Genomic DNA, 17,449 nt, shown 5'->3' with positions numbered 1-17,449 from the left:
TTGTTCTCTAATTTTAAGATTTTCCATGTGGAAGTACAAAATCAATTTAACTCCAAAGTGTGTGTTAGATTCAGATAATGATAAGAGTACATGTCCAATTCTTTTAACTTGTATTTATCTAAAAGGGGTATTTTGCATCAAACACTGTCTGCCCACTCCAAAACAAAATGAGATCACAGATATATATATATATATATATATATATATATATATATATATATATATATATATATATATGCCTTTTTAAAAGTTTTGGGTGGGCTGCTCATGTAGGTCCCACCTTGATGCTATCAAATTAATTAAATGCCCTCTACTATCTTAATGGGTCAGTCACCACATGCAGTTTTGTTTCCAAGTGTTCCATTGCTTTCTTTACCCCCCAAGGTTTTTAAATGTGTACACTTTGTTCATTAGTTGGAGTCGAGACACGATGAATTAGATCCTAGAGCAATTAAATATATGTTTCTTGGGTATTCTAGAATGTAAAGGGGTTACAGTTCTCGTCTTCGAAGACAATTTATGTCGATATTACCTCCTTTGAGTTTAGTCCATTTTTCTCTAATAACGGTAGACCTCTTAACTTGGAAGCTTCACCATCAATGCCTGTGCCTATTCCCGTTGAAGAAGACACTATCCAATCACCTCCTTCCACTAGTTCATTCATTCCTGTCACTATGCTTACACTCAAAGACTACTTAAGACAAAAATTGGTAGATAGTGCCTCCAACCATGACGCGCCATCCACCATAACTTCTTTCAAGCCTGTTGATCACTCCACCTATATCTCTTTATTCATCTAATATCTCTATTGCTTTGCGAAAAGGTAAGTAGGCATATACCGACCACACTATTTCCAAATTTGTTTCTTTTCAGTGCTTGTCCTCCGCCTTTCATAAAATTTCCTTGTCTTCATCATCTCATTATTTCCCTAAGTTATAGCCAACATCATTAACTATCATTACATTATGGCCAAATTAGGGGGGGGGGGGGCGCTTGTAATGGATGTTATGGGCCTACAACGTGTGACGGTACCCATCATTACCGTCGCACAACAACCTTTACATAACCTTTTTTATACCATGGCCAGGAAGCCTTATCACACAAGGGGTGGAAGCAAGCTATGGAAGAACCGGCTTCACTTCATCAAAATGACACTTAAGAGCTAACTAGTTCGTCCATCAATAAATGTATTGTTGGTTATCGTCAGGTGTTTACCATTACATTTCAACCTAATGGCACAATTTAATGATCGAAGGCTTGCTTAGTGCTACCCTTGGCTCAACTATGTCGAAACCTTCTCTCTTGTTGCCAAGCATAGTACCATGCCATTCTTTCTATCACTATTAATCATGGATAGCCCCTCTTTCAACATGATGTTAAAAATGCCTTTCTTCATAGTGATCTCACATAAGAGGTCTATAAGGGACAACTACTTAAGTTTATTGCTCAAGGCATAGTTAAGGATTGTAAATTGAGAAAAGACTATTTATAGATTGAAGCGGTCACAAGTATGGTTCGATAAATTCAATAAGGTTATGCTGGCCTACGATTTTGTTCGAAGTCATGTTGATCATTTTATCTTCATACGAAGAGGCACCACCATTCTGATTGTATTGGTTGTATATGTAGATGACATTACAGTTACAAGGAGTGATCACAAAGGAATTGAGGATCTTAAGTATCTTCAATATCACTTCCTAATGAAAGATTTGGGTCATCTTTGATATTTCCTTGGACTAGAAGTTGTCAAATCAAAAGAATGCATTAATCCATCTCAAAAGAAATATGTTTTGAGTTTTCTTACAGAAACAGGCTCTCTTGGTACCAAGCCAACTAATTTACCAATGGATCTAAATCATAAACTAGTTAGTGATCAGGGAGATGTGGTTGAAGACCCAAGAAGGTATAGAAGATTAGTCAGAAAACTTATCTACATAACAATCACTAGGCCAGATATATCGTATGTTATGTGATAAGTCAATCTATAAGTTCTCCTTGGGTGCCTCACATGGATGCAATTGTTCAAATTTTGCAATATCTTAAAGGAACACTAGGCTAGGGAATTTTACAAAGATGAATAATCATCTTCAAGTTACAGGGTATTCTGATACAAATTTGACAGGCTCCCGGACTAATAGGCAATCTACTACAGGGTATTGCACATTTGTGGGAGGAAATTCGGTCACGTGGGTGAGTAAAAAGCAGTGTTGTAGTTAGATCAAGCGTTGAAGAAGAATATAAGGCAATAGCTCATACCACTTGTGAGCTTGTGTAGATTAAGAAATTGTTGCGGTAAATGGGTTTTGCAGTGAGCCTACCAATGCAGTTATTTTGCAATAATCAAGTAGCCCCTCATATTGCAAACAATCCAGTTTATCATGAGAGAACTAAGCATATTGAAGTCTACTATCACGTGAAAAGGTTTCTAGTGGTGAAATTCTACGTTGTATGTTCAGCCTCAAGATCAACTTAGTGATGTGTTTACCAAAGCTCTCGGTTGGAATCAGTCTGCTCGTATTTATTCCAAATTCAACATCGATGACATCTATGCTCCATCTTGAAGGAGAGTGTTGACAACTGTGCATGTGGGTCATACAACTATACTACCCACCTAGATGAATGTAATAAGGGGTCGTACAGTGGTACGGCAAACCTAGTCTTGAAGTTTTGTCGATGGGCCCCGTTAGTGAGTCTATTAGGTGCATTTAATATATATGTCATATTGTAAGTTAGTGAGGTGCATTTTTAGGATATTTGCTTTTTCAACAATATATTAAGAGAGGAGAGGCATGTATTTGTGTGTGTGTGTGTGTGTGTGTGTGTGTATTTGTGTATATGTATGTGTGTATTTGTGTATACACATACATACATATATATATACATACACACACACACACACACACACACACACATTCTCTTTTCTTCCTCTTTGCTAGTTCTTTTCACTTCAAGATAATTCTACACTGCCCAAACAGGCACTCCTTGCTCACTACTGAACTATATTCAATGTAGAGAAAACAAAATGCCAACCACCATCAAACTATGTTGCTATTGAGTACAAGTAATCCTTTTAAATGATCTAATCCATCCATCCACAAGATGACATCAAAATGGCTACAGTACACTTTTCAAGTTTATTGATTAGATAACATAATGCAGCATATAAACAAATTAAATACCTCAATAAAATAGTTTCCATCGGATTGATTAGTAATATCAAGTTTCATCTTAGAATCAATGCCATCAAACTCATTCTCCCACTCAAGTTCCATTGTTCGTCTTGCAGTGTGATGGAGTCTAAAAGGTGGGTGTGCATACCATAACGAGAGCAAGCTGTCCCCTCCTGTACATACCAGCTGATAAGAAAATTTGAACTAAACATGCCAAAACAACTAATAAGGATGATGGGAGATGTTCTACTGACAAGTGTAATGTACGATCAGGTCATATTACCAGTGAAACTTTCCTTCGAGGAAATCTGCTCCAGTTTGCAAACACAGGCAGCAACTAAAGTTGCACTTAGCTTAGCAGAAGCCCAAGAGTCCTTCGCTATTGTATCAGTTGAAGCAACAAATAGATCATCTTTAAAATGCTCGATAAAATGCGTCTCAACCTGGCCATTTTCAAAGGCCCAATGATTGGCAAGCCTTTGAAGGAAGCTGATGTTTGTTGGTAAGCCTGCAACCTGTCAGGATGGTATTTGCAACAGATTAGAGGACTCCTAGAAAATGGCCACTGCTGTTAAACAATTATTGAATCATAATTAGAGCAACACCACGAAATTGAAGAATTAATCAAATGTGTTATTTTTTCAACATTCCAATGATGAGAACCAAAAATAAAAGATGTACCAGAAATTTTAATAAGCAGTCATTAAGTTTAACTAATGCCACATTGCGATTTTCTCCCCATACTACAAGCTTGGCTATCATTGGATCATAATGCATACTAACAGAGTCTCCTTCTTCAACACCCGTCTCAACTCGCACTGCCCAAGGATTGCGTCCAAAGTACAAAAGCCGTGAGACAAATGATGCCAAATGATAAAAGGAAATTGCATTAAAAAAATTGAGAAGTTCCATTAATACATATGCATAACCTGTTGGTGAAACAGGAACGGGACGGTAGTGATGGAGAACACCAGCAGCTGGAAGAAATCCCTTCAGGACATTTTCAGCATATATCCGAGCTTCAAAGGCATGTCCTGTCAAATAAGAAATATGTTGAAAGCCTACCACATAATACAGCATTAACTACAAGGATGGAACCAAGGTGTGCCGTATCAGTTTCAGGGGGTGTATCAGTGTTCACCAAAACCAATACAGGTATCAGCCCATGATGGTCTGTTTTTTTTTCAGAAAAGGGGGGAGAGGAAGGGAATATGGATACAATCCCAAATATTCAGAGGATTCCAAATATGTATTCGTTTTTTTTTTTTTTTTTTACCATGATTGTGGTGTAACGGACGGTCCACTCTTTGGTAAGAAATTTGTCTCAGTCAGTCTAATGACTTTATTATCCTAATAGGCTTAGATTCTGACTAATGCACATTCTTAAGTAGTTGACATCACTATCCCCAAGAAATTTTAAGAAATTTTTGAAACTAAATTCAAATTAATAATGTCGCCAATTTAGGGGCCACTAGAATGCTCCCAAATATTCCTGAAATTCATGTAATGTATGGCACTCATCCTACAAATGCATATCCCTAAGGATTTGATATCACTCTCCCAAGTAATTTTAAGAAAAAGAAAATTAAATCCAGATGATGAATAGTATTGCTGATTTGGGAAGCCACTCAAATGCCCCCAAATCGGCCCTAAATTCATGGAATCTATTACACCCATCCCCTAATAAATATTCCTAACCATTTGACATCATTTAGGGGCCACTAAAATGCTCCCAAATATTCCTGAAATTCATGCAATGTATGGCACTCATCCCACAAATGCATATCCCTAAGGATTTGATATCACTATCCCAAGTAATTTTAAGAAAAAATAAATAAAATTAAATCCAGATGATGAATAGTATCGTTGATTTGGGAGGCCACTCAAATGGCCCCAAATCGACCCTAAATTCATGGAATCTATTACGCCCATCCCTTAATACATATTCCTAACCATTTGACATCATTTCCCCTGATAAATTTTAAGAAAAAATTGAAATTCAATTCATATGAAAAGTGTTGATGATCTGGTGTCGATTTGGGGAACCACTTGATGCTCCAAATCGACCTCAAATTCATGTAATCTATCGGCACTCATCCTAGTAATGTAATTGGCCAAAAATTATACTTATTTCATCACCCAACTATCAAATAGGTGGACATTTATTCGACGGTGAAGATTGAAAAATATCCAATGGTCCTATTTCAAAAAACAAGTGTCCGAGGAGGATATTTATGCAAATCACAATCACTTGTGCCAAAAGCAATTAGACAAGGAGGATGCTCCGAAGATGCTCTTTTTTCAGTCTCAAAACCAAAGATCTTGGGCTAGTCTAATTTCCCGATAATAGTGATATTTGATTATTCATATCCTGGGCTCATCTAGGCTCATATATTAGAAGAAATTTCCCATGCTTTCATATATTTCTTAAGCATGAAGTTTGTATATACCGTTATAAATAACCGTTTTGGCATACCATGCTTTTTATTAATGTCAAGTAGCTTATCTTTTGTTAGTATGTCCAATATTCATGTAGTATCTGAATCTATAAAATGGCATAACATATTGGGATATATAGTAAAAGATTAAACGACGAGGTTAGTGTGGGATGGATTACTGGAAACATTGACAAAAGTAGATTGGCCCTTTTGCAAATATTGTGTCAGGAAAAGCGACTAAAAAACAATTCCCTAAGGCAGTTAGATCAAAAGAACTGTTGCAAATTATGTGTAGCAATATATATAAACCTCTAAATGTGCAAGCTTGAAATGGCTGACAATATTTATAACATTTATTGATAATTATTTGCGATATAGAACGGTATATCTAATTTTCCAACAGTTAGAGGCACTCAACTACGTTAAAAAATATAAATTAGAGGTAGACAATTAGTTAGATAAAATAATCAAAGTATTGAAGATGGGATTGTGAAAAATACACATCAGATACAGCATCATTCGTCGATATAGTATGCCTTGCACTTCTCAATAAAATATTGTAGCCAAATGGAAAAATAGAACTTTGAAAGATTGATCCCTACCAGATTACTACAATGAAATCAACCATTAAAAAACATGTACTTGACCACGATTCAGAAAAATCGTATTTAACTAGCTAGGTTCTAACCAAAGTTATCAGCCACCATGCATAATCAATATAAACTATGAAAGATTCGTCCCTACGAGATGTGGGAATCCCATTCTAACATAGGATAGTCCCAACACTCAACTAGATTGATGATTTCAAGGTTTAGACATAATTTGGGGCTAAGGGTTCAAAATAGGAAACTTAGGGTTACGCTTCAGGTGAAGATTAGGGTTAGGGTTTCAAAGAGGGATGGAATAGGGTGTTAGGGTTAGGGTTTTATGGGAGAAACAAAGTAAAAAACAAAGGAGAAGTAGCTGTCCACATGGACAGCCTTGCACGCTTGGCCGCGAGAAAGGGTGCACGGCTTAGGGTTTTAGGGTTTTGGATGGGTTGAGTGTTTGGCGAGGAGAACAAAGGACGAAGAGAAATAGAGAAAAGAGATGGGGTTTAGCCGTTTAGGGTTTGAATAGGAAGTGAATAAAAAGACAGAGAGATTGGGACTTACCTTTAAAGAAGAAGAAGAAGAATGGATAAACAAAGATCACTCTCGAGGCTTCGCACTTCCTCTCCAATCCCTGGAGAGTCTACATCTTCACCTGCAAATCTCATACAAGGAAGAGAAGAGAGTTTTTTGTTTTCTTCAATATTCTTGGGCTAGGGTGTGGACATCCCCCCTCCCCCCTTCCCTTTTCTTTATAGTCTCAAAAAGCAAAATTTACAATAATGGCCTTAGAACTAAACAATGTGCAAACTCAAAAATAATGAATAAAAGTCATCAAATCCCAATCCAAACCATCAATCACGTCCAACATAAAGTAAAAAATAAAAACGCCCACAACTAGGGACCTATGTGATCCAAAATCTGAGTGAACCAGCGGTCCGATGGCCCACAGATGATGATCTAACGGTCAGATGGGCCAACAGTCGAATGCTACTATAATAGCAACCCACATACATCTTCCCAGTATAGGGTCTTCCAGACGCATGATCCATGCATGTGGGGTCTTCAAGGTGGCCCATTGGGCCCCATAGAAATGTCTTCCACCCATAACGAAACTGGGGCTATCGCCTAGGCCCTCCTTTGGTAGACCTTATGTGATGGTCTGATGTCCTCATCAATCCTCCTTGCCTGAGAAAGATTCTCCTCTGGCGAAGAAAAACTACAGAACCACTCGAGAAGGTCAGGATCCAATCGTTGAAACTCCGCCTTTGTGATCCATGTGTTGTCTGATGCAGGTTTGTCCTTCCATTTCACAAGGAATTTCTGGAATCCTTGCCTCGTGGAAACCACGTGGTGATCCAACACATCCTCAATCTTATCTCCTCTCAGGTAAGGATGGTAGAAAAGGTAAAGGATGGGGTAATGGGTCAAGCAAAGGCTAAAGACTAGCGGACAAATCTAGTATATTCCAGTCTATAGGAGGGCTAGTGGGTGCAATAATAGGTCCATCACAAGAAACCAGGTCATCTACGTTGAATGTGGAACTAATGCCCATGCTGGATGGGATGTCCATCACATATGCATTAGCGCCCATTCTTTGCAAAATTTTACAGAGACTTACACTACGAGCATGAAACTTTGCAACGGCTCTTTGGGGAAACCGCTCTGGTCATATACGAACCATGAAGTAGTCACCCACTTGAAAATTCTCTGAACCCGTGGTGAAAATCAACATGAATCTTATACTTTTCATTACCTATACTAATTCTTCTTATGCTGTTCAAATGCAGATGCTGACTCAGATGGCCTATGTGAGATGGACATGGGGATGAGATCTATTGGTTTCCTAAGTTTATACCCATGCACGACTTCAAATGGACTCATACCTATGAACCTATTCACTGAATTGTTGTATGCTAACTCCGCTACAGGTAAAACTACATCCCAGGTCCTAGTATGGTCTCTCACAAGACAACACAACAAGCTTCCTAGGCTCCTATTGACCACTTACATTAATCCTTCTTTTGATCTCAACGTGCAAATCATGGATATGTTGTTCAAATGCATATGCTGACTCAGATGGCCCATGTGAGATCGACATGGGGATGAGATCTATTGGTTTCCTAAGTTTATACACATGCATGACTTCAAACGGACTCATACATATGAACATATCCACTGAACTATTGTATGCTAACTCGGTTACAGGTAAACTTGCATCCCAGGTCCTAGTATAGTCTCCCAGAAGACAACGCAACAAGTTTCCTAGGCTCCTATCGACCACTTTCGTATGCCCATCGATTTGAGGATGGAATGGCGACAAGAAATGAAGTCTCGTGCCCATCACATGCCAGTGTCTTCCAAAAGTAACTCAAAAAATGTACATCCCTATCAGACACTATGGTCTTCAGCAAATGACCTCCCCAAAGAAAATCTTAGCTATGTTGGAGGCGTTCAACGTTTTTGAACACGGCAGAAAATGTGCCATTTTAGAAAAACGGTCCACCAAGACAAAGATAGAATCGTGCTTCTTGATAGTCTTGGGAAGCCCAGGCACGAAATCCATACTAATGTCCTACCACGGAGCTTAAGGTACTGGCAAAGGCATCTACAACCCTGTATTTTGCCTTCGCTGCTTTGCCAGTTGACAAGTCCTATATTGCCCAATAATTTTAACTACATCTCTCTTGAGACTTGGCTAGTAAAATATGTCCTCTACAACGACAATAGTCTTGTCCCTCCCAAAATGACCAGCCACCCCTCCAGAATGAAACTCCCAAACAAGAAAATCTCGGAGTGAGGTATGAGGAATACAGAGTCTGTCACCCCTAAATAGATAATTGTCAATAATGACTAACTCACAATCATCCCTCACCTGATCAGCTAAGAATGATGCATACAACTTTCCAAAATCCGGGCACCAAGAATATTCTTCCTTCAAACACTTGAACCTAGTGACCTCAACACTCATGGATTGGAGTAGCATCACCCTGCGGCTAAGGGCGTCAGTTGGTTTATTTTCAACATCAACCTTGTGTTTTAACACAAACGAATACTCCCGAAGAAACTGGACCCATTTGGCATGCCTTGGGTTTAATTTCTTTTAAGAGTTAAGATAGCGCAACGCCTCATTGTCAGAAAATACGACGAATTCTTACGGTAAAAGATAGTTAAGCCAATGGCGCGAAGACTGCACAACCACATAGAACTCCTTGTCATAGGTAGAGTATCCTTGCTTGGCCTCATTTAGCTTCTCACTAAAATAAGCGAAGAGGTGCCCCTCCTAAGTAAGGATTCCACCTATACTAACCCCTAAAGTATCATACGCAACTTTGAAGACTTTAGAAAAGTCAGGAAGGTGCATGATGGGAGCCTCTGTCATCTTGCCCTCCTTAATCTCCTTAAAAGTTCTGGAGGCCGCCTTAGTCCATTTAAACTCCCCTTTCTTTATACAATCTATGATGGGAGCCACAATGGAACTAAACCCTCTAATAAACTGCCTATAGAAGGTGGCTAAGCCATGAAAGTTGTGCACCTCATGAATGTTTTGTGGTTTAGGCCAACTCACTATGGCCTTGAGTTTCTCGGGGTCCGCAGACATGCCCTCAGACAACACGACAAACCCTAAGAAGATGACTCTATCTAACATGAGCATACACTTCTTTAGGTTCGCAAATAACTTTTCGGCTCTAAAGACCCCGCAAACATGACTCAAGTGGTGATGTTGTTCCTTAGTGGTATTATAAATAAGGATGTCATCAAAGTAGACCACTAAGAACTTCCCAACGAAGGGTCTCAACAACTGAGTCATCACCCTCATAAATGTACTCAGAGTGTTAGTCAAACCAAAAGGCATGACCAACCACTCGTAAAGCCCATCCTTCGTCTCAAGCAGTCTTCTATTCATCTCCTGGGCGAATACGTATTTGGTGGTACCCACTCTTGAGGTCGATCTTCGAAAAGATCGTGGCATTGGTCATCATATCTAACATATCGTCAAGATGAGGAATGGGAAACCGATACTTGACTGTGATCTTATTGATGGCATGACTGTCCACACACATGCGCAACGTGCCATCTTTCTTAAGCATGAGAAGGGTGGGTACGACGCATGGACTCATACTTTCCTATATGAAACCTTTTCTGAGGAGCTCATCTACTTGCTTCTTCAACTCTGCATGCTCCATAGGATTTATCTAGAGTCGACCTAGGGACCAAATCTATGACATGTTGCATGTCCCTCATGGGTGAGAGTTTGTCCGACAAATCATCAGGAAAAACATCTCTAAACTCTTCGAAAACCAAACTCACCTCATGTGGCAACCCTCCTAACCTGGGGTGTAACCTCTTTAGCTATGAGGGCATATAGCTCCGAATAGGCCCTAGTGTCTTTCTCAAACTCACTAGCATTTATGATATGTAGAAGCTTAGGGTGGGACTTCCTTAATACTTTAAGATCACTTTTCTTAATGCTCTCCTTTTCTGGGGTGCTCTTGGGTGGAAGGAGGACCAACTGATTTTCTTGCCCTTGTTTATGAATGAACAAGTATTTGAGAGGCCGAATATTGTCACATCACGATCGAACAACTAAGGCCTACCCAAGATGATATGGCCTACATCCATGGGCAACGCATCGCACCAAAGCATGTCCTTATAAGATCCAAACTCAATAGGAACCTCACACTGCTGGGAAACCGGAAGAGAAGTATTATCTACCCAAGAAACTCTATAAGGCTCAAGATTAGGGCTAGCTTTCAACCCTAAGCGATCCAGGGTGCTAATGGAGATCACATTTGAACAACTTCCACTGTTTATGATCACTTTGCAGTTCTTCTCTCTCCACACTCGGTGTAAGTATAGAAAATTGTACTCTTGCACCAAGCATCGTTACCCATAGCCTGTGCTAGGGCACATTTGACAACTGTAAGTAGCATGGCCTCATATTCCTCCACTTCATCACTAGCACCTTCAATAGGCTCATGCACTTCTTCATATTCGCCATGTTCTTCGTCATCCACCTCTCCGATAACTAGTGCATTACCGTGCTCTTTTATGGGGCAATGGTGCGCAAAGTGGTTGTATCATTGGCACTTGAAACATTGGGTGTGCTCATTAGCCGTAGCACTCGTACTAGCTACCCCTTTTCCTCTAACATCTCTAAGACTAGGTTGTGTACCACTGAGGGCCTTAGTTTGATTACCAATACATGGCCTGGCTCTATGAGGAGTGGGCCTAGTATTCTTATCAAGCCGCCTCACGAACGGGAGTTTAACGTACTGCTCCAATTTTTGCCCCATCTAATAGGTCATGCTCTAAGGTGCTTACATTGTGAGGAATGAGCTCACGCTCAAGCTCGGAGTGGAGGCCCATCCTAAATCGAGATAAAGTCACGGATGGGTCCTCCTCGACATTACATCGCATCATATACTCATTAAACTTAGCAATGTAATCAAGGTATTCAAAATCGGTTACGTATCGGCCAATACGTAGCAATAACGGCCGATACTGTTACGCAATACAGGGTTGAAAGGTTGACCCCCCTGGATTTTGGAATCGTAACAGCTGTTACGACCCGTAACAGCTGTTACGACCCGTAACAATTTAAAAAATGGCTACTTTTTTGTCTTTTTCTTTTCTTTTTTTTGAATTTTTTTTAAAAAAATTTTCGGAAGATTTTTAAATTTTAAGAAAAATCATTTTTTTTTTCCAATCCTTTTCTGTTTTAATGGTTGAATATGATGTATTGATCATAATAGAACATATCAATATGCATTTAACAGATTATGCAACTGATTTTATATTTGTTTTTAATTTTCGGATTAGCAACTTTATGTTTATATATTTTTTTATTTTGGACAGGCTTTGACTTTGGAGTTTCATAGGGGTTAGAACTTAATTTCTTGTTTATTGATTAGATTCAGAAGCTCGAACTTTATTTCATTAATTTATTTATATTAAGTTTCGATATTTAATTAATTCATTCTCCTATAAAAACTGTATTTAAACTTGGATAATCGAGTAGACTCTCACATAGGCCATATCTGCCTAAGAGAATGTCTCGGTCTGACCAACAAGTGAGGATATTGGATGGCAACATTGTCAGAGGGTAGGTGGTACCAAGCACCAAATGAAGTGCAACTATTATGATAGAGTAATAACTGGTAGAGTTACGGGACTCAAAACAACATTTGGCACATTGAAAGGGTCAAGTTGCGAGATGTACCAAAGTACCAAAAGAGATAATGACCTTAATGCAAGCCAGTTTGGATGAGTCAAAGGATAAACGTGTTGTTGGGCAGAAGAAGAAAGACAAGATTCTGGAGGCGGCCCGACAGGAGGTGTTGGTTCTGAATATATGGGCGTTCCTTCGTGATGAAGATATTATCGATTCTAACGAAGAATGAGATCGGGAAGTAACCAAAGTTAGGATAGAGAGCTTGCACTTTGCTCGTGAAGAGGAAGAACGTCGATGCATGTTTGCCGCAAGGGGATCTATATATGAAACGGGGGAGAGTGGGAGTGGGAGTACAGCTGCATTTGCAAGCGGGGGTGGGTTAGGTGGATTACGACATATGTTTGGCTGCTGACGGGGGGGCATCTTCACGTGATGGCCCTGTACATGCGGAAGAAATGAGCCTAGGAGATCTTCTGTTGATCCAATCTTGTTTAGGAAAGAATTAACTAAACAAAAATAAAAATAAAACAAATGTGGAATAAAACTTCCATTGAAAAGCTTGGTAGGGCAATAGCAAAGTTATTTATACATGCCAACCAAGGAATGCCAAATCGGTTACGTATCGGCCGTATCGGCCGATACGTAACGGTAACGGTACGCACCGTTACCCGATTCGGGGCCGAAACGGCCGATTCCAATTTTTGTACCCGTATCGGCCGATACGGGGCCGATACGCCCGTAACGGCCGATACGGGCGTAACGGTCAGCCGTAACGGTCAGCACCGTAACGGTCGAAAAACGGCAATTTTTTTTTGCATTTTAAGCTCCGTTTTTGATGTTTTTTCGAAACTTCTTGCTTCCAAACTCCTTTTCACTTCTTCTACTACTAATTTCGACCAACCTTGGCTGGATATTTGAGGAAAAAACACATTATATTGGCGGATTTTGTTGAATCAAAGCTTGGTGGGCCATTTTTCATAAATTTGTCAAAAATAGGTATTTATACTTTTTTTAATATGTTTGGCTGTTTTAATTATCTGATATGATGTGTTAATCATAGTAGAACATGTTAATATGCATTTTACAGATTTGGGATGCCATTTAATATTTTTTTAATATTTTTTTCTATTTACGCATGAATTTTGCCCCTTTTTTTTAAAATTCAAAAAATCAATTTTTAATGATTGTTTTGCTGTTTTAATCATTCCATATGATGTGTTAATCATAGTAGAACATGTTAATGTGCATTTTACAGATTTGGGGTCCCATTTTATATTTTTTAAATATTTTTTTCTATTTACGCATGAATTTTGCCCCTTTTTTTTAAAATTCAAAAAATCAATTTTTAATGATTGTTTTGCTGTTTTAATCACTCCATATGATGTGTTAATCATAGTAGAACATGTTAATGTGCATTTTACAGATTTGGGGTCCCATTTTATATTTTTCAAATATTTTTTTCTATTTACGCATGAATTTTGCCCATTTTTTTTAAAATTCAAAAAATCAATTTTTAATGATTGTTTTGCTGTTTTAATCACTCCATATGATGTGTTAATCATAGTAGAACATGTTAATGTGCATTTTACAGATTTGGGGTCCCATTTTATATTTTTTAAATATTTTTTCTATTCACGCAGGAATAGTGCCCCTCTTTTATAAAATTCGAAAAATCAATTTTTAATGATTGTTTTGCTGTTTTAATCATTCCATATGATGTGTTAATCATAGTAGAACATGTTAATGTGCATTTTACAGATTTGGGGTCCCATTTTATATTTTTTAAATATTTTTTTCTATTTACGCATGAATTTTGCCCCTTTTTTTTTAAATTCGAAAAATCAATTTTTAACGGTTGTATTACTGTTTTAATCATGCCATATGATGTGTTAATCATAGTAGAATATGTTAATGTGCATTTTACAGATTTGGGGTGCCATTTTATAATTTTTTAATATTTTTTTCTATTTACGCATTAATTATGGCCCTTCTTTTTTAAATTTAAAAAATAATTTTTTAATGATTATTTTACTGTTTTAATCATGCCATGTGATGTGTTAATCATAGTAGAACATGTTAATGTATATTTTACAGATTTGGGGTGTCATTTTATAATTTTTTTCTATTTTCGAATTAGTGATTTTATGTTTTTATTTGCTTATATTGGACAGGTTTTGCCTTGGAGCTTCTTAGGGTTTAGTTAGAATATAAAATCATCTTTATTAACATAGGTCATACACTCATACTCAAATCTAATTATCTAGTGTCTACCTAAGCCTAAAGAAATGTCTGGATCTGGCCAACAACAAGTAAGTGATGATATTGGATGGCAACATTGTGAGAGGGTTGGTGGTACTAGGCACCAAATGAAGTGCAAGTATTGTGATAGACTAGTGACTGGTGGAATTACCCGTCTCAAACAACATTTGGCACATCGAAAGGGTCAAGTTGCGCCATGTAATAGAGTACCGAAAAAGATAATGCTTTTAATGCAAGCTAGTCTGGATGAGTCGAAGGGTAAACGTGCTGCTGTACAAAAGAAGAAAGATGATATTTTGGATGCAGCTCGACAGGAAGTGTTTGGTCCTGAATATATGGGCATTCGTGATGAAGATATTATTGATTCTGACGAAGATTCAGATCAAGAACTTACTATAGCTAGGAGAGAGAGCTTGCGTCTAGCTCGTGAAGAGGAAGAACGTCGCCGCATGTTTGGCACGCATGGGTCAGTGCGTGATACAGGGGGGGAGTGGGAGTGCAACTGCTTCTGCAGGTGGGGGGGGGGGGGGGGTAGGTTTGGTGGGTTACGACGTATGTTTGGGAGCCGACGACAGACATCTTCACATGATGCCCCTATACGTTTGGATGAAGAAGTAAATGAGCCTAGGAGACCCTCTATTGATCCAATCCTATTTAGGAAAGAATCAACTAAACAAAAGAAGATAAAACAAATGTGGAGTAGAACTTCCGTTGAGAAATTAGGTAGAGCAGCAGCAAAGTTATTTATACATGCCAACATACCTCCTAACACAGCCAATTCTCCATATTGGCAGGTGGTAATTGATGCAGCAGCAGAAGCAGGTGAAGGAATAAAAGCTCCCACGGCTAAGGAGATTAGGGGGAAATGGACAGATGCAGAGTATGCGGATGTGAAAGCATACGTGGCTACCTTTAAACCTGTATGGCAAGCCAGAGGATGCACAATCATGTGTGATGGTTGAACTGGCCCAACCAGACGCAGCATGATCAACTTCATGGTATACTGCCACTTAGGAACTATATACCACAAGTCAATTGATGCCTCAGAGGCAACAAAAAATTCTACTTATATTAATGGACTAATAGATAAAGTTGTGGACGAGATTGGAGAGGAGAATATAGTACAGATTGTGACAGATAATGAAGCAACATATAAGCTTGCAGGACATATGTTGATGGATAAGAGAAAACATCTTTTTTGGTCACCATGTGCTGCCCATTGTATTGATCTTATATTGGAAGATATTGGGAAGAAGAAGAATGTTAAGGAAATGGTCGAAAGGGCAAGGGAAGTGACGACGTTTATTTACAACCATAATCAAGTAGTTGCAATAATGAGAAAGTTCACGAAAGGACGAGAGTTGTTGAGGCCTGCGGCGACTAGATTCGCAACAAACTTTATAGCATTAGAGAGTTTATTCCAGCATAGAGAAGAGTTGAGTGAGATGTTCGCTTCCCGAGAATGGCTCAACACAAAACATGGGAAGAAGACATCAGGAATACCGGTCGAAGTTGTGAACACCATACGGGACAACAAATATTGGAAGAAGGTCAAGGCGATCCTAAAGGTGATGGAGCCACTAATGAGGGTACTCCGACTTGTTGAATCCGATGAAGCACCTACCATGGGCTTCCTATATGATACCATGGATAAGGTAAAGCTTGCAATTCAACGTGATTGTAGAAGTTGGCAGACTTATTGGAAGATGATCGACAAGAGATGGACAAACCAACTCCATCACGATCTTCATGCAGGTTACTACCTAAATCCTAGGTATAGATATGCCCAATCATTTGTTGCGGATGATGAAGTTCGTGTCGGGCTAAAAAATGTGATAAAGAGATTAGAGCCTGACTTAGATCTGCAAATAAAGGCATTAAATGAATTAGATACATTTGGAAATCGCCTTGGTAGCTTTGGAGATGCTCTTGCACAGCATGCAGTATCTAGATTGCAACCGGCCGAATGGTGGATTAATTTCGGAGAGAGTACGAAGGCTCTCCAAAAAATTGCAGTAAAAGTTTTGAGCCAGACAACATATTCCTCTAGCTGCGAAAGGAATTGGAGTTGTTTTGCGCTCATTCATTCAAAGAATAGGAATAGATTGCAGACTAGAACATTAGATAGACTTGTCTTCATGCACTACAATATAAAACTAAGAATGCGACGACATCATAGGAGCATTACAGCTGCTGATGACGGAGACTATTGTCCAATAAACTTGGATAATATTTATGATGAGGATGACCCACTTCTACCTTAGTTGGAAACAAGGGAAAAACAAATTGAAGAGGATAGTGAAGAATTGGAAATTGATGACCCAGAAATACGCAGAGCGCAACAAGAGAGTCGTGCAGATGTGTTGGACCCAGTAAGATGGGCAGCGTTTATGCCACGTACAGATACGGCTCAAGATCAACAAAAGAGTACGAGCAGTGGTAGCGTGACCGTGTCGGATGAAGACGATGACCCCCCTGCCCCTGGTGCTGGCACTTCTGGTGTTGCTCAGTGCCCTATACAGCCGTCTACAGATCACGATGTCGATGAACAGCGATGAGGTGGTACACGAGGTCGGACTTATGAGTGTACCGAGTCACAATACAGCCAGCAGGAGGTGGGTACATCTAGTGGTGCACCGGGTCCGAGAGGTTCGGAACATCAGCAGGCTCATGGTCTTAGTTATTATGATGGATATTCTTATGGTGAATTGAATTATGATGGTTATACTGAGCCTGTTCCATCACATTCATGTTGGAGTAGCCCTCCTGATCAATATCCATATGATTATAGATATCCAGATCCAAATCCAAGTTACT

The 17,449-nt window shown here is 39.0% G+C and overlaps 1 protein-coding gene across 8 annotated transcripts in view; it reads right to left on the bottom strand.

Moving 5' to 3' along the window:
* Positions 1-17,449, bottom strand: part of LOC131221274 (methylcrotonoyl-CoA carboxylase subunit alpha, mitochondrial) — a 111,677-nt gene that overhangs the window by 33,271 nt on the left and 60,957 nt on the right. For all 8 annotated transcript variants that reach the window (XM_058216474.1, XM_058216475.1, XM_058216478.1 and 5 more), the window contains 4 exons: positions 4,100-4,204; positions 3,852-3,988; positions 3,454-3,685; positions 3,180-3,343 (listed from right to left, as the gene is read on the bottom strand). In XM_058216474.1, the coding sequence (XP_058072457.1) occupies positions 3,180-3,343; positions 3,454-3,685; positions 3,852-3,988; positions 4,100-4,204 (638 nt within the window). The remainder of the gene's footprint in view (positions 1-3,179; positions 3,344-3,453; positions 3,686-3,851; positions 3,989-4,099; positions 4,205-17,449) is intronic.

This window comes from Magnolia sinica, chromosome 12 (assembly GCF_029962835.1).
Source record: "Magnolia sinica isolate HGM2019 chromosome 12, MsV1, whole genome shotgun sequence".
Lineage (NCBI taxonomy): Eukaryota > Viridiplantae > Streptophyta > Magnoliopsida > Magnoliales > Magnoliaceae > Magnolia > Magnolia sinica.
Note: the sequence above shows the minus strand (reverse complement) of the source record. Positions and strands in the feature narration are given on the sequence as shown.